Source organism: Oncorhynchus clarkii, chromosome 6 (genome assembly GCF_045791955.1).
Source record: "Oncorhynchus clarkii lewisi isolate Uvic-CL-2024 chromosome 6, UVic_Ocla_1.0, whole genome shotgun sequence".
NCBI classification, from domain to species: Eukaryota; Metazoa; Chordata; class Actinopteri; order Salmoniformes; family Salmonidae; genus Oncorhynchus; species Oncorhynchus clarkii.
Window position 1 is genome coordinate 76380436 of NC_092152.1, and position 24659 is coordinate 76405094.

Here is a 24659-nt window from a genome sequence, read left to right on the forward strand (position 1 = left end):
AGGCCCATCCTTGAGCTTTTTACCGGAACAGAGGGGGGCGACCGCTTTGTTATTATTTCAACTAAGGATTGCCCCTTTAAGTATTGTACTCATAGCCTAATCTCAGAAATCCCAGACCTAGGTGTGTATGCTGGAACACTGAGGGTATTTGATTAATGAACTGGTTAAACTGGGTTAGTGTAGATTGCATTCGTTTTGGAACTGGCTGCCTCCCGGGCGTGAATCAGGTGCTCCATTTCGGCTCAAAACAAAAGTGGCCAGAGGTTAAGCATGTTGAATAAATTGTAGGACTCTGTTTTCACGTGCAAAAATTATTGCTTTTGATAAAAACACTATCTGCATTCCCAATGAAAGAGTTAGAAAAAAAAATGGTTAAAGAGGATGTAGGTTTCTGAACAATGCATCATGCTGCCTTGTTGACAACATGACCAAGCGGAGCAGATTACTGTTCCATTTGAGAAGGGTGCTCCTCCCTCACTGCATAGCTCGGTGCACTGCGGTTCAGCTGAATCAAGCTCCCTCAGTGGTAACATTGTGGGAGGCAACCCATCTGTCTAGAAAGAGATTACTCAATGTCTATAGCAGTGGTTCCCAACCTGGGGTATTAGGTCACCTAGGGGTACTTGGCCTATCCATAGGAGGCAAAGAAAAACTAGTTTGTTAAAAGGCTGTAGAGAAGCTCTGTTTATTATTGATAATATGTTCATGTTACTTGAGCAGTTCTTACAAAAACTACATTATTTACACAATCAAACCATATAACTATTCTTGATTTAGGCACAAAATATGAGGAAAGCTCAGTCCAAAAGATTCATTCATGTTTTTGATTAGATCAAATATACAATGGTTACAAAAATAACCCCTTGTGAATATAAAAATATGACATGGATATGAAAATATTAGTTGATCAATAAATAGCTTGAAACAATGAAAATCAGACTAGTGTATTTTGTTTTTGACAAAAGGTGCATCACTGAAACACAGTTAGTAGAAACTTCTTACAATCCCACAGATGAAACAAGCTGAAAGAGAAATATTTTGCACCAACCAAACACACAAAAATATGCTCATCTCAAAGAAAGACATCTGCATCATGTGGAAGTTCATGGGATCAATGTTCTTTGGGGTAAAAGTAAACTAAAGCATTCCATTGTGATTCACACACAACACCCACTCAACATTAAAAAGCCTTTAGAGTTATCAAAGACATCCAACACATAGGCCTATATATCGTCTGCAAGAATGAACCTACCAGTACATGGAGTGTAGGAATGGAGTGTGAGTGAGTGAATCAGATAGGTTCCTCAGTATTCCAACCTCAACCCAACTCCTGAGCCCATGCAGTCTTCTGTACCTCTAGCAATGGATGTTTAATACAGTGTAGGTATGCTTTGGGAAGTTTTAGAGGTATACAGACTGCAGATAGAAACCACTGGTTGACCTAGAGGTTTAGAGGTATACACACCGCAGATAGAAACCACTGGTTGACCTAGAGGTCAGGGAGCCACTCTTCTATAACGCTGTACTGGTGAGAGTTTTACTGTCTGTCAGGAGACAAAACTATTCCGTCTTGCTATTTAGTTAGTGTTCTTTATTGGGTGGATATGTGACATTTAACACATTATTAACAACCAGGTCTCCACAACGGCCAGAATTTAAACTCTTCTATTCTCTCTGCAGCATTATGGGGCGGCAGGGTAGCCTAGTGGTTGGACTAGTAACCGGAAGGTTGCAAGTTCAAACTCCCGAGCTGACAAGGTACAAAATCTGCCGTTCTGCCCCTGAACAGGCAGTTAACCCACTGTTCCTAGGCCGTCATTGAAAATAAGAATTTGTTCTTAACAGACTTGCCGAGTTAAATAAAGGTAAAATCAAATTGTGGATAAAGTACATTCATATTTCAAAGAGTCTGTAATACTAAAGTGACATTCTCTTAATTAAAAGAAAAAAAGCTTCACAATGTTTTAATCTATTAAACCTACTCTTAATTCACAGTTTTCACTCCATTTTTTTAAAATAACATCTGTTTGTTATCAACCCAACAAATGAATCAATCTCATATCAATCTCCGCCCATTACAACACAAATATGTTTGTTGTTGAATAAAACCAATACAAACTATGTCCCACTCCATTACACTATGAGCTGTATGTAGCGACAGCACCTTAACAAACCCTAACTAACCTCAGCAGCATCCTCGGACTGTGACACCATGCTCTTTCCTTCCCCATCATGGCCAGTAAAGAGAATGGCAGGTAAGTCTAGTGAAGCTGGGGGGCTAGAGCTATGTGATGACAGGTGTGCACTTCAGAAACTCAGACAGACACCCACCACTCCTTTAAAACGCTGGTGATCCTCTGGTGCCTGGTGAAAGTTCAGAGGAGGCTGGTACCATTCCCAAGGCCCAGTTCTCATATCTCACTAGGGCAGCCTAAAACAGCAGAGCCCCTGTGCCATGTGCAGCCAAAGCCCATGCTTCTTGTAACACTTTGTAATGTAATGTAATTTTATTTAGGTAATTCCATTGATCATATAATGTAAAGAGCTCTTTCGTTGGAGGTGCCTCTTAGGTGGGACGTGAGGAGTTTGGTGGACACTCCAAGGGCATTAGGTGTGGGTTTGAGGCGAGACTGTCCAGGTGGGAGTTTACAGTCCAGTATAGTCTCAGGGAGCAGGGTCTGGTTGGCTCTGCATGCGTCTCTCTGCAGCTGCTGCCATGGTCCTGCGTCTCAGCATGGTCACGTCTGAGAGAGGGGCGTCTTCCTCCAGAGTGGGCAGGTCCTCCTCGTCCTCTGGGCTCTTTCTCAAGTATCTCCTGTGGGGAAATGAATTTTATTTACCTTTATTTATTTGAGGTCAATGTGGGTTGTGTTCAGCAGACACGAAACATAAGGAAATGCTCATGGCAGGGAGAAACTGTCTGAACCGGTCCAATAAGAAACTTTCATTTTGCTAAACTTTTGCTATGGTGTGTCCTTATAAACATAACAGTGATCGCAGGTATTTAGTTACAATAGAGCTATTCTGCTACTGTAGTTACTCAGTAAAAGAGCCAGTGACTGAACCCTGACCTAACAGACAAGAAACCACCACCAAGACAGCAACAGGTGTTTGCTCTCATCTAAGACTCTTATTTTGAAAAGATTGTCAGCTGAGGCCTGTTCAGGATGCCGGGTCACAGTTGCAAAACATTCAGACAGAAATTGATTGCGTAATAAGATATGATTGTCTGCGAAGTTGAATAGGGTAGGCTATATTTCTATCTGCAAAGCTGGGAAGGTTTCCCCTCACTGAATACACCCGTTTCATTTGACAGACTGGTCTAGTATTGCCGGTGGTGACAGTACAGTACCTGCGTGCCTGTTGCAGCAGCTCATCCTTCCTCTGAAGCAGCATCTTCTGTCTCTCCTCTGCAGACTTGGAGAAACGGCTCCCTCTGACCTCCAGGTTGTTCAGCTCTCTGGGAGCAGTATCCACCCCCCCACTGGCTCCTGCCCCCTCCTCTGGGCCTGGGTTCACCTGCACGGGGGAACGCTCAGCCGCCTGGAGTGGGAGAGGCAAGACATCTTTAATCAACACCAGTTAACACCACAGTATACACCTTTAAACACATTTGACTAGATCCTGAACTCATTCCCTCTCTTTTTCAACCTAACCCTCAGAAAGAGGCAGTACAATCACACACAAGGGGAAAGTGTAGGCCTTCTGGGGTCTATATGTGAACCACCATGGTCAAAATACCCAATGAACAGAACTGGAGGACCTACCAGAGCGGGGAAGGGCACCACGATGCGTCCCTCCAGGATGTTGTCGGTGGTGACCTCCACAGAGCGGGTCAACTGCAGGTCCTGCAGCACCAAGTGGTAGGGAACCTGAGGAAACATCTCCTGGATCTGATGGGCCTGTGGGGAGTAGAACACTATGTTACCCAGCAGCCACCTCTATTCTAGTCAAGTCATATTGCTGCAATGAGAACATTGAAAACAAAGCTGTTGATGAAGGGCAGGTGTAAAAACAATCTTCAAAGCTCAGATGATGCTTGCGAGACCTCTTGGAAGGATTAAACCTAGTCCAGGACTAAAAAACATGCTGAAAGGAGAATCCCCTGGTGTCCCAGGAGGGGATTAGAGTAAGGCTGTGACTCACCATGGTGTTGAGCTGAGAGTTGTTGGCCTGCTGAGCGATAGCCAGGATGTTAGTTGTGTGCATCACCTCTACTGAGAAACTAGGCAGCCAGCTGGCGATGCGGGAGCCTGGGAGGAGACATCACCACAATAATCACTACCTGAAATGTGCACTATAAGAAATGTCTAACAGTGTGTTGTCTGTCTATGTGACTATCAACATGTTATATGCCAGAACTCATCATCATCATCAACCATACTCAATAGAGTAGTCCATTCAGTGAGATCACCTGTGTTGTAAAACAAGTCTGTATGGCCTTACCATCAAAGTGGAAGAAGTGATTGTGTTGGTTGAGGTGTGGTCTGGCGTCTGCAGCGGGGCCCCCAGGGCCCAGGTTGTTCTCCAGTGGGAGGCCAGCCCCCTGCTGCTGGCCTCTGGCCGGGCCTCCATCACCACTGATGTTCAGGGACATCCTGCATGTTGGACACGACGTGTCCTGCTCCAGCCACGACCGCAGGCAGGAACTGAGGAATAGCAAACAGGAGCGTTAATGTACACAGATACGCATCAAACACAGGTACAGACACAACACTCTTAGTGTCAATCAAAACATCACCCGCAATGCCACATTCAATCAAGTGTGAGGTGCCAAGGTGGCTGGGTCAGTCTCTTACTTGTGGAAGAGGTGTCCGCAGGGCAGTTTACGTGCTGTCTGCATGGTGTCCCAGCAGATGGCACAGTCATCATTGTTGGCTACCAGTTCCTCGGCTGTGGCCACTGCAAACCTGAGCGGTACAGAGGATAACAAATCTAGATCAACAACTGCACTAGTCTCATGAATAGCTAACAGCTAGATAGCCCGTCATAAGAAAGCAGAGAGACTAGATTCACACAACACACACTGCTACAGCTTCATACACTGAGTCTCAGCTAAGAGTGAAAGAACACCACCCATCACCTAATAAGTAACAGTAGGGATGTATTATATACAAGACAGTGAGAGCCATCAGTAGGCTGGTCAGTAGACAGACCTGGCCTCCATGTTGTTGATGACACGGAGGTAGTTCTTGTGGCGTCGGATGCGGCGCTGCACCTCATGGAACAGATACCTCAGCTGCATGAAGATCACCAGACTGGCCATGGACAGCCAGATATTACCAAAGAGCTGAGGGGAGACAGAAGTCAAATATTAAACACAGCTCTAAGATATTACTAAAGAGCTGAGGGGAGACGGGAGTCAAATATTAAACACAGCTCTAATATATTACTAAAGAGCTGAGGGGAGACAAATATTAAACACAGCTCTAAGATATTACTAAAGAGCTGAGGGGAGTCAAATATTAAACACAGCTCTAAGATATTACTAAAGAGCTGAGGGGAGTCAAATATTAAACACAGCTCTAAGATATTACTAAAGAGCTGAGGGGAGACCGGAGTCAAACGTTAAACACAACTCTAATATATTACTAAAGAGCTGAGGGGAGTCAAATATTAAACACAGCTCTAAGATATTACTAAAGAGCTGAGGGGAGTCAAATATTAAACACAGCTCTAAGATATTACTAAAGAGCTGAGGGGAGTCAAATATTAAACACAGCTCTAAGATATTACTAAAGAGCTGAGGGGAGTCAAATATTAAACACAACTTTAATATATTACTAAAGAGCTGAGGGGAGTCAAATATTAAACACAACTAATATATTACTAAAGAGCTGAGGGGAGTCAAATATTAAACACAGCTCTAATATATTACTAAAGAGCTGAGGGGAGTCAAATATTAAACACAGCTCTAATATATTACTAAAGAGCTGAGGGGAGACAAATATTAAACACAGCTCTAAGATATTACTAAAGAGCTGAGGGGAGTCAAATATTAAACACAGCTCTAATATATTACTAAAGAGCTGAGGGGAGTCAAATATTAAACACAGCTCTAATATATTACTAAAGAGCTGAGGGGAGACCGGAGTCAAACGTTAAACACAGCTCTAATATATTACTAAAGAGCTGAGGGGAGTCAAATATTAAACACAGCTCTAATATATTACTAAAGAGCTGAGGGGAGACAAATATTAAACACAGCTCTAAGATATTACTAAAGAGCTGAGGGGAGTCAAATATTAAACACAGCTCTAATATATTACTAAAGAGCTGAGGGGAGTCAAATATTAAACACAGCTCTAATATATTACTAAAGAGTTGAGGGGAGACCGGAGTCAAATATTAAACACAACTCTAATATATTACTAAAGAGCTGAGGGGAGTCAAATATTAAACACAGCTCTAATATATTACTAAAGAGTTGAGGGGAGACCGGAGTCAAATATTAAACACAACTCTAATATATTACTAAAGAGCTGAGGGGAGACCGGAGTCAAACGTTAAACACAACTAATATATTACTAAAGAGCTGAGGGGAGTCAAATATTAAACACAACTAATATATTACTAAAGAGCTGAGGGGAGTCAAATATTAAACACAACTCTAAGATATTACTAAAGAGCTGAGGGGAGACAAATATTAAACACAGCTCTAATATATTACTAAAGAGCTGAGGGGAGTCAAATATTAAACACAACTAATATATTACTAAAGAGCTGAGGGGAGACAAATATTAAACACAACTAATATATTACTAAAGAGCTGAGACAAATATTAAACACAACTCTAATATATTACTAAAGAGTTGAGGGGAGACCGGAGTCAAACGTTAAACACAGCTCTAAGATATTACTAAAGAGCTGAGGGGAGACAAATATTAAACACAACTAATATATTACTAAAGAGCTGAGGGGAGACAAATATTAAACACAGCTCTAATATATTACTAAAGAGCTGAGGGGAGTCAAATATTAAACACAGCTCTAAGATATTACTAAAGAGCTGAGGGGAGACGGGAGTCAAATATTAAACACAACTAATATATTACTAAAGAGCTGAGGGGAGTCAAATATTAAACACAACTCTAATATATTACTAAAGAGCTGAGGGGAGTCAAATATTAAACACAGCTCTAAGATATTACTAAAGAGTTGAGGGGAGACGGGAGTCAAATATTAAACACAGCTCTAAGATATTACTAAAGAGCTGAGGGGAGACCGGAGTCAAATATTAAACACAGCTCTAATATATTACTAAAGAGCTGAGGGGAGACCGGAGTCAAACGTTAAACACAGCTCTAATATATTACTAAAGAGCTGAGGGGAGACCGGAGTCAAACGTTAAACACAGCTCTAATATATTACTAAAGAGCTGAGGGGAGTCAAATATTAAACACAGCTCTAAGATATTACTAAAGAGCTGAGGGGAGACAAATATTAAACACAACTAATATATTACTAAAGAGCTGAGGGGAGACAAATATTAAACACAGCTCTAATATATTACTAAAGAGCTGAGGGGAGTCAAATATTAAACACAGCTCTAAGATATTACTAAAGAGCTGAGGGGAGTCAAATATTAAACACAGCTCTAAGATATTACTAAAGAGCTGAGGGGAGTCAAATATTAAACACAGCTCTAATATATTACTAAAGAGCTGAGGGGAGACAAATATTAAACACAGCTCTAAGATATTACTAAAGAGTTGAGGGGAGACGGGAGTCAAATATTAAACACAGCTCTAAGATATTACTAAAGAGCTGAGGGGAGTCAAATATTAAACACAGCTCTAAGATATTACTAAAGAGCTGAGGGGAGACAAATATTAAACACAGCTCTAAGATATTACTAAAGAGCTGAGGGGAGACAAATATTAAACACAACTCTAATATATTACTAAAGAGTTGAGGGGAGACGGGAGTCAAATATTAAACACAGCTCTAAGATATTACTAAAGAGCTGAGGGGAGACCGGAGTCAAACGTTAAACACAGCTCTAAGATATTACTAAAGAGCTGAGGGGAGTCAAATATTAAACACAACTAATATATTACTAAAGAGCTGAGGGGAGACAAATATTAAACACAACTAATATATTACTAAAGAGCTGAGGGGAGTCAAATATTAAACACAACTAATATATTACTAAAGAGCTGAGGGGAGACCGGAGTCAAACGTTAAACACAACTCTAAGATATTACTAAAGAGCTGAGGGGAGACAAATATTAAACACAGCTCTAAGATATTACTAAAGAGCTGAGGGGAGTCAAATATTAAACACAGCTCTAAGATATTACTAAAGAGCTGAGGGGAGTCAAATATTAAACACAACTAATATATTACTAAAGAGCTGAGGGGAGACAAATATTAAACACAGCTCTAATATATTACTAAAGAGCTGAGGGGAGACCGGAGTCAAATATTAAACACAGCTCTAATATATTACTAAAGAGCTGAGGGGAGACCGGAGTCAAACGTTAAACACAGCTCTAATATATTACTAAAGAGCTGAGGGGAGACCGGAGTCAAACGTTAAACACAACTCTAATATATTACTAAAGAGTTGAGGGGAGACGGGAGTCAAATATTAAACACAGCTCTAATATATTACTAAAGAGCTGAGGGGAGACAAATATTAAACACAGCTCTAAGATATTACTAAAGAGCTGAGGGGAGTCAAATATTAAACACAGCTCTAATATATTACTAAAGAGCTGAGGGGAGACAAATATTAAACACAGCTCTAATATATTACTAAAGAGCTGAGGGGAGACCGGAGTCAAACGTTAAACACAACTAATATATTACTAAAGAGCTGAGGGGAGACAAATATTAAACACAGCTCTAATATATTACTAAAGAGCTGAGGGGAGACCGGAGTCAAATATTAAACACAGCTCTAATATATTACTAAAGAGCTGAGGGGAGACCGGAGTCAAACGTTAAACACAACTCTAATATATTACTAAAGAGCTGAGGGGAGTCAAATATTAAACACAGCTCTAATATATTACTAAAGAGCTGAGGGGAGACAAATATTAAACACAGCTCTAATATATTACTAAAGAGCTGAGGGGAGTCAAATATTAAACACAGCTCTAAGATATTACTAAAGAGCTGAGGGGAGACGGGAGTCAAATATTAAACACAGCTCTAATATATTACTAAAGAGCTGAGGGGAGACCGGAGTCAAACGTTAAACACAACTCTAATATATTACTAAAGAGCTGAGGGGAGACAAATATTAAACACAGCTCTAAGATATTACTAAAGAGCTGAGGGGAGACAAATATTAAACACAACTAATATATTACTAAAGAGCTGAGGGGAGTCAAATATTAAACACAGCTCTAATATATTACTAAAGAGCTGAGGGGAGACGGGAGTCAAATATTAAACACAGCTCTAATATATTACTAAAGAGCTGAGGGGAGTCAAATATTAAACACAGCTCTAAGATATTACTAAAGAGCTGAGGGGAGTCAAATATTAAACACAACTAATATATTACTAAAGGGCTGAGGGGAGACAAATATTAAACACAGCTCTAATATATTACTAAAGAGCTGAGGGGAGACGGGAGTCAAATATTAAACACAGCTCTAAGATATTACTAAAGAGCTGAGGGGAGACCGGAGTCAAACGTTAAACACAACTCTAATATATTACTAAAGAGCTGAGGGGAGACAAATATTAAACACAGCTCTAAGATATTACTAAAGAGCTGAGGGGAGTCAAATATTAAACACAGCTCTAAGATATTACTAAAGAGCTGAGGGGAGTCAAATATTAAACACAGCTCTAATATATTACTAAAGAGCTGAGGGGAGACAAATATTAAACACAACTCTAATATATTACTAAAGAGTTGAGGGGAGACGGGAGTCAAATATTAAACACAGCTCTAAGATATTACTAAAGAGCTGAGGGGAGACGGGAGTCAAATATTAAACACAGCTCTAATATATTACTAAAGAGCTGAGGGGAGACAAATATTAAACACAGCTCTAATATATTACTAAAGAGCTGAGGGGAGACCGGAGTCAAATATTAAACACAGCTCTAATATATTACTAAAGAGCTGAGGGGAGACAAATATTAAACACAGCTGTAAGATATTACTAAAGAGCTGAGGGGAGTCAAATATTAAACACAGCTCTAATATATTACTAAAGAGCTGAGGGGAGTCAAATATTAAACACAGCTCTAAGATATTACTAAAGAGCTGAGGGGAGACCGGAGTCAAACGTTAAACACAACTAATATATTACTAAAGAGCTGAGGGGAGTCAAATATTAAACACAGCTCTAATATATTACTAAAGAGCTGAGGGGAGACAAATATTAAACACAGCTCTAAGATATTACTAAAGAGCTGAGGGGAGTCAAATATTAAACACAGCTCTAATATATTACTAAAGAGCTGAGGGGAGACAAATATTAAACACAACTCTAATATATTACTAAAGAGCTGAGGGGAGACAAATATTAAACACAACTAATATATTACTAAAGAGCTGAGGGGAGACCGGAGTCAAATATTAAACACAGCTCTAATATATTACTAAAGAGTTGAGGGGAGACGGGAGTCAAATATTAAACACAGCTCTAAGATATTACTAAAGAGCTGAGGGGAGACAAATATTAAACACAGCTCTAATATATTACTAAAGAGCTGAGGGGAGTCAAATATTAAACACAGCTCTAAGATATTACTAAAGAGCTGAGGGGAGACAAATATTAAACACAACTCTAATATATTACTAAAGAGTTGAGGGGAGACGGGAGTCAAATATTAAACACAGCTCTAAGATATTACTAAAGAGCTGAGGGGAGACAAATATTAAACACAGCTCTAATATATTACTAAAGAGCTGAGGGGAGACAAATATTAAACACAACTCTAATATATTACTAAATAGTTGAGGGGAGACGGGAGTCAAATATTAAACACAGCTCTAAGATATTACTAAAGAGCTGAGGGGAGACGGGAGTCAAATATTAAACACAGCTCTAAGATATTACTAAAGAGCTGAGGGGAGACGGGAGTGAAATATTAAACACAGCTCTAAGATATTACTAAAGAGCTGAGGGGAGACAAATATTAAACACAACTCTAATATATTACTAAAGAGTTGAGGGGAGACGGGAGTCAAATATTAAACACAGCTCTAATATATTACTAAAGAGCTGAGGGGAGACCGGAGTCAAACGTTAAACACAACTAATATATTACTAAAGAGCTGAGGGGAGACAAATATTAAACACAGCTCTAATATATTACTAAAGAGCTGAGGGGAGACCGGAGTCAAATATTAAACACAGCTCTAATATATTACTAAAGAGCTGAGGGGAGACCGGAGTCAAACGTTAAACACAACTCTAATATATTACTAAAGAGCTGAGGGGAGTCAAATATTAAACACAGCTCTAATATATTACTAAAGAGCTGAGGGGAGACAAATATTAAACACAGCTCTAATATATTACTAAAGAGCTGAGGGGAGTCAAATATTAAACACAGCTCTAAGATATTACTAAAGAGCTGAGGGGAGACGGGAGTCAAATATTAAACACAGCTCTAATATATTACTAAAGAGCTGAGGGGAGACCGGAGTCAAACGTTAAACACAACTCTAATATATTACTAAAGAGCTGAGGGGAGACAAATATTAAACACAGCTCTAAGATATTACTAAAGAGCTGAGGGGAGACAAATATTAAACACAACTAATATATTACTAAAGAGCTGAGGGGAGTCAAATATTAAACACAGCTCTAATATATTACTAAAGAGCTGAGGGGAGACGGGAGTCAAATATTAAACACAGCTCTAATATATTACTAAAGAGCTGAGGGGAGTCAAATATTAAACACAGCTCTAAGATATTACTAAAGAGCTGAGGGGAGTCAAATATTAAACACAACTAATATATTACTAAAGGGCTGAGGGGAGACAAATATTAAACACAGCTCTAATATATTACTAAAGAGCTGAGGGGAGACGGGAGTCAAATATTAAACACAGCTCTAAGATATTACTAAAGAGCTGAGGGGAGACCGGAGTCAAACGTTAAACACAACTCTAATATATTACTAAAGAGCTGAGGGGAGACAAATATTAAACACAGCTCTAAGATATTACTAAAGAGCTGAGGGGAGTCAAATATTAAACACAGCTCTAAGATATTACTAAAGAGCTGAGGGGAGTCAAATATTAAACACAGCTCTAATATATTACTAAAGAGCTGAGGGGAGACAAATATTAAACACAACTCTAATATATTACTAAAGAGTTGAGGGGAGACGGGAGTCAAATATTAAACACAGCTCTAAGATATTACTAAAGAGCTGAGGGGAGACGGGAGTCAAATATTAAACACAGCTCTAATATATTACTAAAGAGCTGAGGGGAGACAAATATTAAACACAGCTCTAATATATTACTAAAGAGCTGAGGGGAGACCGGAGTCAAATATTAAACACAGCTCTAATATATTACTAAAGAGCTGAGGGGAGACAAATATTAAACACAGCTGTAAGATATTACTAAAGAGCTGAGGGGAGTCAAATATTAAACACAGCTCTAATATATTACTAAAGAGCTGAGGGGAGTCAAATATTAAACACAGCTCTAAGATATTACTAAAGAGCTGAGGGGAGACCGGAGTCAAACGTTAAACACAACTAATATATTACTAAAGAGCTGAGGGGAGTCAAATATTAAACACAGCTCTAATATATTACTAAAGAGCTGAGGGGAGACAAATATTAAACACAGCTCTAAGATATTACTAAAGAGCTGAGGGGAGACCGGAGTCAAATATTAAACACAGCTCTAATATATTACTAAAGAGTTGAGGGGAGACGGGAGTCAAATATTAAACACAGCTCTAAGATATTACTAAAGAGCTGAGGGGAGACAAATATTAAACACAGCTCTAATATATTACTAAAGAGCTGAGGGGAGTCAAATATTAAACACAGCTCTAAGATATTACTAAAGAGCTGAGGGGAGACAAATATTAAACACAGCTCTAATATATTACTAAAGAGCTGAGGGGAGACAAATATTAAACACAACTAATATATTACTAAAGAGCTGAGGGGAGACCGGAGTCAAATATTAAACACAGCTCTAATATATTACTAAAGAGTTGAGGGGAGACGGGAGTCAAATATTAAACACAGCTCTAAGATATTACTAAAGAGCTGAGGGGAGACAAATATTAAACACAGCTCTAATATATTACTAAAGAGCTGAGGGGAGTCAAATATTAAACACAGCTCTAAGATATTACTAAAGAGCTGAGGGGAGACAAATATTAAACACAACTCTAATATATTACTAAAGAGTTGAGGGGAGACGGGAGTCAAATATTAAACACAGCTCTAAGATATTACTAAAGAGCTGAGGGGAGACAAATATTAAACACAGCTCTAATATATTACTAAAGAGCTGAGGGGAGACAAATATTAAACACAACTCTAATATATTACTAAATAGTTGAGGGGAGACGGGAGTCAAATATTAAACACAGCTCTAAGATATTACTAAAGAGCTGAGGGGAGACGGGAGTCAAATATTAAACACAGCTCTAAGATATTACTAAAGAGCTGAGGGGAGACGGGAGTGAAATATTAAACACAGCTCTAAGATATTACTAAAGAGCTGAGGGGAGACAAATATTAAACACAACTCTAATATATTACTAAAGAGTTGAGGGGAGACGGGAGTCAAATATTAAACACAGCTCTAAGATATTACTAAAGAGCTGAGGGGAGACAAATATTAAACACAGCTCTAATATATTACTAAAGAGCTGAGGGGAGACAAATATTAAACACAACTCTAATATATTACTAAAGAGTTGAGGGGAGACGGGAGTCAAATATTAAACACAGCTCTAAGATATTACTAAAGAGCTGAGGGGAGACGGGAGTCAAATATTAAACACAACTCTAATATATTACTAAAGAGCTGAGGGGAGTCAAATATTAAACACAACTCTAAGATATTACTAAAGAGCTGAGGGGAGACAAATATTAAACACAGCACTAATATATTACTAAAGAGCTGAGGGGAGTCAAATATTAAACACAACTCTAATATATTACTAAAGAGCTGAGGGGAGACAAATATTAAACACAACTCTAAGATATTACTAAAGAGCTGAGGGGAGACAAATATTAAACACAGCTCTAATATATTACTAAAGAGCTGAGGGGAGACAAATATTAAACACAGCTCTAATATATTACTAAAGAGCTGAGGGGAGTCAAATATTAAACACAGCTCTAATATATTACTAAAGAGCTGAGGGGAGTCAAATATTAAACACAACTCTAATATATTACTAAAGAGCTGAGGGGAGACAAATATTAAACACAACTCTAAGATATTACTAAAGAGCTGAGGGGAGTTAAATGTTAAAACAGCTCTACAATCAAACAACTCTCATCTAACTGAATACTGTGGTTCTCTCTCAATTCATCTTTCCTCGATTACTCTCATCTGAGAGGAGACACTATGGACCTTCTTCTCCAATTCAGTTGAGGAGGCGAGGAGATAGAGCCCTTATTTTAAATTCAGGCTAGTTCAGTCAGCCATCTTGTGTGCCTCTCACTGGTGCTCTTACCCATTCAGTTAGTTCCCTTACTAATACCATCCCGTAGTGCTCCCAGCTCTGTCACTCACCAGCATGTGAATGTGGTGCATAAGGTCCAGAGACAGCATAGACAGCTCCATGATGAAGTCAGTGTAGTAGACGTAGGAACCCTTACTCTCCCAGGTGCCTGGGTGGTTCAGATCCCACAAGTGAATGGTGTACCTGCAGAGAAACAGCCTTAGTCAGAACCCTGCCCTGGTCACAATAATTCCTTTTTATTTGAACATTTTAGCACTTATGCCTTTGAATTGTACACAACACAAATCAAATGTATTTATAAAGCCCTTTTTACATAAGTAGCTGTCACTAAGTGCTTATACAGAAACCCAGCCTAAAACCCCAAAGAGTAAGCAATGCAGATGTAGAAGCACAGTTGCTAGGAAAGACTCCCTAGAAAGGCAGGAACCTAGGAAGAAACCTACTGGTGGCAAGAAAAAGTATGTGAACCCTTTGGAAATGGATTTCCGCATAAATTGGTCATAGAATTTGATCTGCTCTTCATCTAGGTCACAACAATAGACAAACACAGTCTGCTTAAACTAATAGCACACAAACAATTACACGTTTTCATGTCTTTATTGAACACACCGTGTAAACATTCACAGTGCAGGGTGGGAAAATTATGCGAACCCTTGGATTTAATAACTGCTTGACCCTCCTTTGGCAGCAATAACCTCAACCAAATGTTTTCTGTAGTTGCGGATCAGACCTGCACAATGGTCAATGGTTCCTCTTTACAAAACTGTTTCAGTTCAGCAATATTGTTGGGATGTCTGGTGTGAACTGCTCTCTTGAGGTCATGCAACAGCATCTCAATCGGGTTGAGGACAGGACTCTGACTGGGCCACTCCAGAAGGCGTATTCTCGTCTGTTAAAGCCATTCCGTTGCTGATTTACTTCTGTGTTTTGGGACGTTGTCCTGTTGCATCACCCAACTTCTGTTGCGCTTCAATTGGCAGACAGATAGCCTAACATTCTTCTGCAAAATGTCTTGATAAACTTGGGAATTCATTTTTCCGTCAATGATAGCAAGCTGTCCACAGGCCCTGAGGCAGCAAAGCAGCCCCAAACCATGATGCTCCCTCCAACATACTTTACAGTTTGGATGAGGTTGATGTTGGTGTGCCATTTTTTCTCCACACATAGTGTTCCTTCCAAACAACTCAACTGTAGTTTCATCTGTCCACAGAATATTCTGCCAGTAGCGCTGTGGAACATCCAGGTGCACTTTTGCAAACTTCAGATGTGCAGCAATGTTTTTTTTTGGACAGCAGTGGCTTCTTCTGTGGTGTCCTCCCATGAACACCATTCTTGTTAATTGTTTTACATATCGTAGACTCGTCAACAGAGGTGTTAGCATTATCCAGAGATTTCTGTAAGTCGTTCAGCTGACACTCTAGGATTCTTCTTTACCTCATTGAGCATTCTGCGCTGTGCTTTTGCAGTCATCTTTGCAGGACGGCCACTCCTCGGGAGAGTAGCAACAGTGCTGAACTTTCTCCGTTTATAGACAATTTGTCTTACCGTTCTGATGAACATCAAGGCTTTTAGAGACACTTTTGTAACCATTCCCAGCTTTATGCAAGTCAACAATTTGTAACCATTCCCAGCTTTATGCAAGTCAACAATTCTTAATCTTAGGTCTTCTGAGATCTCTTTTGTTCGAGGCACGGTTCACATCAGGCAATGCTTCTTGTGAATAGCAAACTCAAATTTTGTGAGTGTTTTTTACAGGGCAAGGCAGTTCTAACCAACATCTCCAATCTCATCTCATTGATTGGACTACAGGTTAGCTGACTCCTGACTCCAATCGGCTTTTGGAGAAGTCATTAGCCTTGTGATTCACATACTATTTCCAACCTACACTGTGAATGTTTAAATGATGTATTCAATATAGACAAGAAAAATACAAAAATGTGTGTGTTATTAGTTTAAGCGCACTGTTTGTCTATTGATGTGACTTACATGAAGATCAGATCAAATTTGATGACGAATTTATGCAGAAATCCAGGTAATTCGAAAGGGTTTACATACTTTCTTGCCACTGTCGAGAGGAACCAGGCTCTATAGGGTGACCAGTCCTCAACTGTGCCAGATGGAGATAAGAGTACATAGTCATTAAGGCCAGACCAGCATCAACTTATTTTTGCTTGCGCTAATCAGTAGTTGTAGATCATCACTTAGCGTAACTCTCACTGGGCCAGGCAGAACGCGAACCTCCCCAAAATGCCCAACCAACGTAGCTCTGCGCACGCGCTCCTTTATTCATTTTAATGTGTTGACAGTTGGAGAAATTGATTGAGCCGCATTGAGAATTCAAAAAGTGCAAAAGCCAACAGTCCAACATTCTAGAACACTGTGCGTACATGGTTGGAACTCTGATATGCGCTTAATGCTATGGGTGTCCAGACAACACAAAGCAAAGCAACAACTCATACACTTGGCTCCTGTTTACAGGGTTTTTGTATGATTTAATGAACCGAATGAATGAACCGCTCCAATACAGCTGACTGCAAGTCATCATGATCACCTTCTGTAGCACAAAGCAGTCTTTCAACGGGTGCTCATGGTAACACATCTAATAGTACGCTAATATTAGAACTGGTTCATTCTAGATCCGCTACGTCATCTGTGTTGCAGTGCAAGAGGGTCTGCATTCTGCAAGGAAGGGTCTTACCTCATGATGACATGTCCAGTCCGCACAGTAACCAGCAGACACTGAAAGACAGAGAAAGAAATAGGAATTATACATAAGTATTTTATACATCCTTTATTGTGTGAAACAAATGTAACTGATGACAATGACGTAATACTAATTTGTGACTGAGTAAACCTCCTTGTTACTGTAACTTACAATAAAACAACAGCTGGAACAAACTCCTGCAGGATGGTAGTCTTAGGAGATCCGAAACGTTTTGTTCTATAAGAATCTTCATCAGCTAACGTCACTTTTTGTGCATTTTGAAACATTTATGTAATCAGAAAAAGCACAAAGGCTTCATAATTCATAAGGGTCATGTTAACTGACTGATATTCTCTCAAAGAACAAAATGAATAACATATCCTAAGCCTGTGTTAACCTCAGACCTTATTTTCGGTGTCTATTCCAAAACCCTATTCTTTCCCCCATAGGAATTTCTGAATGAACCAGAGGTAACTAATTTCCGTTTATTAGGACTACATGCTGGTGAGCTCTTTAGGGTTAGGTCCTCACCTCGGCAGCCATGAAGGAGAGGGTGTGCATGCCATGGGCAGCGCCCAGCAGACCACAGACCACAGCCAGACCACAGCAGCCCAGCAGCAGGGACACCAGTAAGGTAAGGACACGCACATGGCTGTTCATAGAAGTAGTGGGGGAGAAGGACAGCTGCAAGGGGGAACAGGTACACATTAACCTACTGTATACACTCATTCAGAAAGAGAAATTACTAAACACACACACAGATGTAGACGGACACGCACACCTACATATAACTTGTACTTTCATACAAAGAGCGACCGACACACAGAATAACAATTTAGGGGTGGTTGCAGACTTCATGGGTACTAGACTTTCCCGTTGAGCATGTTTTTGGTCAAGAGGTAAGCTTTATCTGGGCAGTGTCACTGCAGCCCCATACTGTACTACTAACACATGCTCAAATAACATGTCTAGTGACACACAACAATATTGACACAGGTACAGTGACACACATACAGGCTTGTTATTCAGCCTTTCATCTAACTTTTACTGCAGACAGCAGCAACAAAGTACAGCATTACAACAGGTACCATGTCAGCTGATATGATAAGGGTCAAACCTAACACCCATTGATTGCAGACAGAGAGATGTCATTCTTCACAATATGGTGTGATGTTCTGTTTTCCTATAGCTACAGCACACTACCTAAATGTTCATCTTAGTTTTTTTGTAGTCCCCCACTCTGTAGTTTGAGTCTATGAAGTGACTGAAACATTAGCTAAACCTAAGACCCTGGCCTACATACATACAGCAAGAACTAGGCTTATTAATAGGTCTGGCCTGGACCGGAAAGAGACCAGGTCTATGGCAGTCACTGTGACTGAATGTATAGCCAACAGCGTCATATCACTGGCATCTAACATAGGTATATATGTTTACAGGGTAAACAAGTCAACAAGGTCACTCTCCCTACAGTACAGTGGGTGGGACCATCTACATTTTTTATTCAGTACTCTAATAAGTTGTCATGCATACTGTGTAATAGCACTTGTTACCCAATATAACTAGTTTTATAACAATCTTTTTTTTTTTTTTACCTTTATATCATGCCGTTACTCATAATTATTTAAAACTAATTATGACAAATGTTATATAGCTGTTATAAAGGCTTTATGAATGCATTCATAAAAACACCTACAGTAAAGTGTTAAGCTATCTTAATATGAATGCACCAATGTAAGTCACTCTGGATAAGAGCGTCTGCTAAATGACTAAAATGTACTGTTAGAGGTTGATAAGACGTACGTATTCAAAGCGGTCCTTGCACAGCTGGACCATGAGGTGGAGGAAGACCAGGGCAGAGAACCACAGACACCACATGACCACCTCCTCCACCATCTGAACGTTCAGCACCCCGAAGATAAAGATGAACTTATAGAAGATGAAGTTCCAGAACTTGTCCTTAAGGTGCTGAGGAGAGAGAGGAGGGGAGTGGAGTAGAGAGGAGATGGGAAGAGAGAGGGGTGGAGAGAGGAGAGGTCAAGACATTAGAACATGGATGGAGTGGTCAGAGTACACTAATAGACTCAAAACACCAGTGTGGGTTTCAATGATAAAATCTTGTTTTGTGGACTATTTGTGAAGGACATTTGTACTATTGTTTACATAAACACAGTTAGATGCCTAACCTTCAATAAGGTGACATCAAATTATCCCAAATATCAGTTATTAGGTTACCACCACAACTCCAAGCCTCACCTGCTTCTCACTGACTCGAAGGGGCCCAAAAACCATGCACTGGATCATCTTAGCAATTAACATCAGGGAACAGAAAGCTGTATTCACCAACACCTGAGGAGTAGAGAACAGCAGACCACTTAGCAACCATGTAACAACTAAGTAACGTAACAACAATATTGGCTGCTTGGCTGAGTTGAGCCTATCTTAAATAAGACTTACCCATACAAAGAGACTGTCAGTGACCAGGTACCACATAACAGTGGTCGCCAATTCTGTATCTGCACCCACAACATCATCACTAGTCACATGTTCTAGGCCGCCTCTATTATCCCCTACTAAGGGTGCAGGTGGTAGAGGCTCGTCCATGTCTGGAACCCCAAACCCCTGTTCTGTCACAGTAGTGTAGGCGCTGAAGATGCTTCCAGCCAGCAGAGCCACACTCAGCGCTGTGTAGGTCTGCAGACTGGGCCAGGGAAACCTCTCCAGGAATAGCAGAGGCATTGGAATGTTAATATTGGAGGTCTCTCACACACAAGACTTGTGAAGTTAGGCCTAATAGGCTTGACACTGATTTCCACCACACCTTAGCTCTGTCCACAACCTGCAGGGAAGGAAAACAAATGAGTAATGCTACTGTAGGTAATGGTAATGCATGGAACTAGCTAGTTAGTGTAACGGTAGTAAGCCTGCGCAACAAGCCCTCTCTGTCTAGTACTAGTTTCTAATGTTGTTTCACTGGCCAGAGACAGTTGTAGAGGGCTAGCTGAGAAGCTAAACTTGCTAGTTAAGTTCATATTGTTATTAGCTAACTAACTATCTACCGCTATCAAAACAACGCCCATTTTGGTCCAGCTAGCTAGTGAGTGCTGGACTAATGTTAGCATGGAAGCTAGCTAGCTGTTAGCTACAAGTTTAGACAGCTAGCTAGCTACCCAATGTTGTATAGTTCAAATAAAACAATAAACTCCTATAGAGGACCTGATATTGCTTATAAATTAGCACTTTAGCTTGCTGGCTGTCTAGTTAAAAAGTCCAAACTATCTAGCTAGCTAGCTAACGTTACCTGGCCCAGAGTCTATCAGTTTCCGTACTCGGTAGAGGTTGCAAACTAGCTAGCACTAGCTAGTTAGCTAGCTGGTGATTATGAAATACACCGAACCAGTCTGGTTCAAATTTGAGCAAAGACATTTCACTCAACTTACAAATTAATCAATTTGACGTTAACTAGCTAACTTCATGTCCAACATCCAATTTCCGCTTGTTGAGGTTGACAGTAGACTACGTTAAAATTCCCCGATCCGTTGTTATTGCTGCGTTCACACACTAGGCGGACCTAGGAAACTCGGTAATTTCCATTTTGCTAAGTCGTTGACAGCGGCACGTGTATACCAGTTAGCAAGTCGGACATTTCCGAGTTTCCTAGTTCCGTCTAGTGTATGAACGCGGCATATGTTGACGACATCTTGTTTATTTCTCACTGGCTGTTGAAAAACAATCTATGCTGAAACCCCAGGGGCCTGTTGCACAAAAGTAGAATTAAGACATCCGGGATAAATGACTCAGCTGAGCTCAATGAAGCCAAAACATGTGCGTCCAGGCTTAATTGGTTGCACAAAGACCAAGCCAGGATGAGCAGACACGGATTCATTAAGCCAGGTGAAACCAATCCTGGATAGGTGCGCGCTCACGGCTCACTCAAATAGACCCCGCCACAGATCACAGATTAACTGATTTACCATGGCAACTAGAGCCGCGTACTTTTCCCCGTCGGAAGCACAAATCCTCATGGAGGCATACGAGGAGGTAAAAGATATAATTAAGAAGAAAGGCAACACCGCCACAGTGATAAAGCAAAGAGAAAAAGCGTGGCAAAGTATTGCAGACCGCCTGAATGCGTAAGTAGTGCACAATTACACACTCACCGCTCCGCTGAAACATCACAATTACAATTCAAATATTTAATTCACATCTCCAAAAATGCAGTTGTACTGTAATTATGAAACGGTTAATTTTTTTTATTGAAATGCACTGCAGATATGAGTGAAATTGTGTAAAGTAACTCCATCACACTGTATAAAGCTATGATAAAATTTTTGATATTTTTACTGAAAACAAGACAAAAATACCAAGTAATTTTTTGCAGTGTGACTCCATTAAGTGTGTGTGTGTGTGTGTGTGTGTGTGTGTGTGTGTGTGTAGATTAAACATGAACGGGCCAAAACGGACATGGCAGCAGGTCAAAATCAAATACAAGAACATTCTGCAGAATGGTATGGTCCCTGACTAATATTTAACAAAGCACAAGCATATATTGTACCCAGAAGGTGCCTGCTCACACATTGTCTGTACTGTTTTAGCAGTGAAAAAGAATACCCACAGACAAGGCACGGGTGGTGGGTCACCAAAGGCTGACCTTACCCCAGCAGAGGACATGGCCTTGGAGCTAAATAAAGGCAGGCCCGTCTTAGAGGGGATCCCTGGGGGGAAAGAGACGAGCATAGGTTCCTCCCAAGATGCCACCCGCTTCATTCAAGGTATGTCCTTCCATCTCTACATGGGATACAACCACATTCATATTGAATCAATTTGGACTGTCTGACTTTGGTTTACCTATTGCCTTGCAGTGTCTGGCAGCACTGTGTTCCTGTTAGAGCCACCAGCACAAGCACCAGACGATGCTGATCCAGTGAGTACTCCATCAAAGGCATACTGTAGGCCTGGCATGTCTTGTCTACTAGCTTCAATATGAATCCGATTAAATGTGATAGGGTGAAGGCCCCAGTGCAGCAGCAACAGCACATGATGGAGACGATGATGAGGAGGAGACCATCTCTCTGGATTCCAGAAGGCATGAGGTATCATGTTAAGACTGTGAAAGTACTATTTACTCTACAATGGTGAGGAGTCCTCATCAAAATCAAAAAATCTAATTTCTTTTACAGGACCCAGATGCTATACAGTGGGAAAACCAGCCTGGCAACATAGTGCGTATTAATAAAAGGACACCACATCCTGCCAAATTCCAGCTGCGCTAATTGTATTGTGTTCACAGAGCTCACAAGCTATCAGAAAGTTGTATGGCAACCACCTCCGGTGCCAAATAGAACTGGCAGACATAGACATTCAGTACAAGAAGAAAAAGATGGAAAATCTTGCACTGGAGTTCGAAATAAAAAAGAGGACAATTAGGAAACTGGACCTTGAAATAAAAAAACTTGAGAGGGAGGTGAGATATGCCTTCAATGTACACTGTATGCTAACTGTAACACAAATGTATTAATCATTATTTTTCTTTCCTCCCCCAGCTCCAAGAAGATGACACAGCTCAAAATAAAAATTAGGTATATTCTCGTAAAGTCAAGTGAGCCATGACATATGAGCTCTTATTGTGAGCACACAGGACGGTGGCATCTTTCTAAGGTTTTTTTTATTTTCCCAGCAATCAGTACAACCAAGTCATCGTTATAAGGCATCGCCCTCTTTTGCCCACCCCCCCCAGCACCAGGTGTGGCCACTAGCCTATATGAAGGCCCAAAATTGTGTGTTCCTTTCTGCTCTGACAATGGCATGCCCATTCGTGCGAGATGTGGTGGATGAAGAAGCACTTGTGCTGAGGAGAGCCTTCAGGTGAGAAAGGGTCTTCAGGGACCGGTTGGACCCACTGGCCTTCCCTGATGACCATCTATATGAAAGATACCTGATGCCATCTGCAGAAAACCTGTATCTATGCAGACTACTGGGTCCCAGGATTAAGCACCGCACTGCACGGAGCCATGCACTGAGTGTGGAGCAAATGGTTTGTGTGGCCTTGCGCTTTTTTGCTAGTGGAGCCTTCCTGTACTCAGTGGGGGATGCAGAACAGCTGAACAAGGCCACAATTTGCCGCACAATAAGGAGTGTGTGTCTGGCTATCAAAGCATTAGCAGATGTCTTCATCTCCTTCCCTGGCCACAGAAGACTCTGTGACATCAAAGAGGAGTTCTATAGGATTGCAGGTAAGAGGATCTACAAATTACAGGACAACTGTTAACACATAGTAGGATACTCATTACTTTGTGTGACAGGTTTCCCCAATGTCATTGGTGCAGTGGACTGCACACACATAAGGATAAAAGCCCCCTCAGGTGCCCATGAGGCCGATTTTGTGAATAGGAAATCCTTTCACAGCATTAATGTTCAGGTGAACATAACTTTTTGATATTGTCCATTGACGAACACTCTGCATTGCCAGTGATGTGCATTGATTGGTGTAATGTTCCTCATCTTATGATTTCAGATGGTCTGCAATGCTGACTGTGTGATCAGCAATGTTGTGGCAAAATGGCCTGGCTCAGTCCATGACTCCAGAATCTTTCGGGCCTCTGAAATCTATCAGTGCCTATCACAAGGTAAGCCACACAACCCCTATTTATAACCATCATGGCTGTGTCAAGAATATCACTGTGTTTATGAGGTAGTAATGATGAGATTTTGTGTTGACAGGTGAATTCTCTGGTGTGTTGCTGGGAGACAGGGGGTATGGCTGCCAGCCTTTTCTCCTGACACCTTTCACAGACCCCCAGGAAGCACAGCAGGCCTACAACCATGCCCATGCCAGGACCAGGGCCAGAGTTGAAATGACCTTTGGCCTCCTGAAGGCACGCTTTCACTGCCTTCACAAATTAAGGGTCAGCCCTGTTAGGGCATGTGATATTACTGTGGCTTGTGCTGTCCTTCACAATGTGGCCTGCCTGAGGAAGGAGAGGGCCCCCAGAGTGCCACCAGCCATGGACTGGGACAATCCGGCAATCTTCCCTGATGACGACAGTGGTCGGCTGCTGAGGGACCAATATGTGTTGAATTATTTTAGTTAGTATGTGTGCTTTCAATTTTGGTTAAATATGTCCTGCGGTGGCAGAGGAATTTGGGTTTTTTTGGGTTCGTTTTTTGACGAATTTGGCCTCTTATGATGTTTGTGCGGTATACTGTGTGTAATACAAGGCTGCAGGGAGGCTACTGCATCCATTCATTTGTCTGTTCAGTTGATGTGTATGGATTTGTCCTGCATTTATTTTAGTGTGCAGA

The 24659-nt window shown here is 40.7% G+C and overlaps 1 protein-coding gene across 4 annotated transcripts; it reads right to left on the reverse strand.

Annotated features, from left to right (window-relative positions):
• Positions 1-653: 653 nt before the first annotated feature.
• LOC139411619 (E3 ubiquitin-protein ligase AMFR-like) lies at positions 654-20932 on the reverse strand. Of its 4 annotated transcripts, none has more exons than XR_011634614.1 (15): positions 20798-20923; positions 19815-20196; positions 19614-19706; positions 19161-19325; positions 17889-18041; positions 17352-17392; positions 14704-14836; positions 5157-5290; positions 4800-4910; positions 4447-4649; positions 4147-4253; positions 3768-3902; positions 3353-3543; positions 1490-2815; positions 657-1441 (listed from the first exon to the last, which is right to left on the reverse strand). XR_011634614.1 is itself a non-coding variant. In XM_071158204.1 (14 exons), exons 2-14 carry the CDS (start codon positions 20094-20096, stop codon positions 2665-2667), a joined length of 1899 nt encoding a protein of 632 aa, XP_071014305.1. In that variant the 5' UTR covers positions 20097-20196; positions 20798-20932; the 3' UTR covers positions 654-2664. The 4 variants fall into 4 exon arrangements, 2 of the variants coding, with proteins under 2 accessions (XP_071014305.1, XP_071014306.1); XR_011634615.1 differs by having other exon boundaries at positions 20659-20920; XM_071158204.1 differs by having other exon boundaries at positions 654-2815; positions 20798-20932.
• Between the last annotated feature and the right edge of the window lie 3727 nt (positions 20933-24659).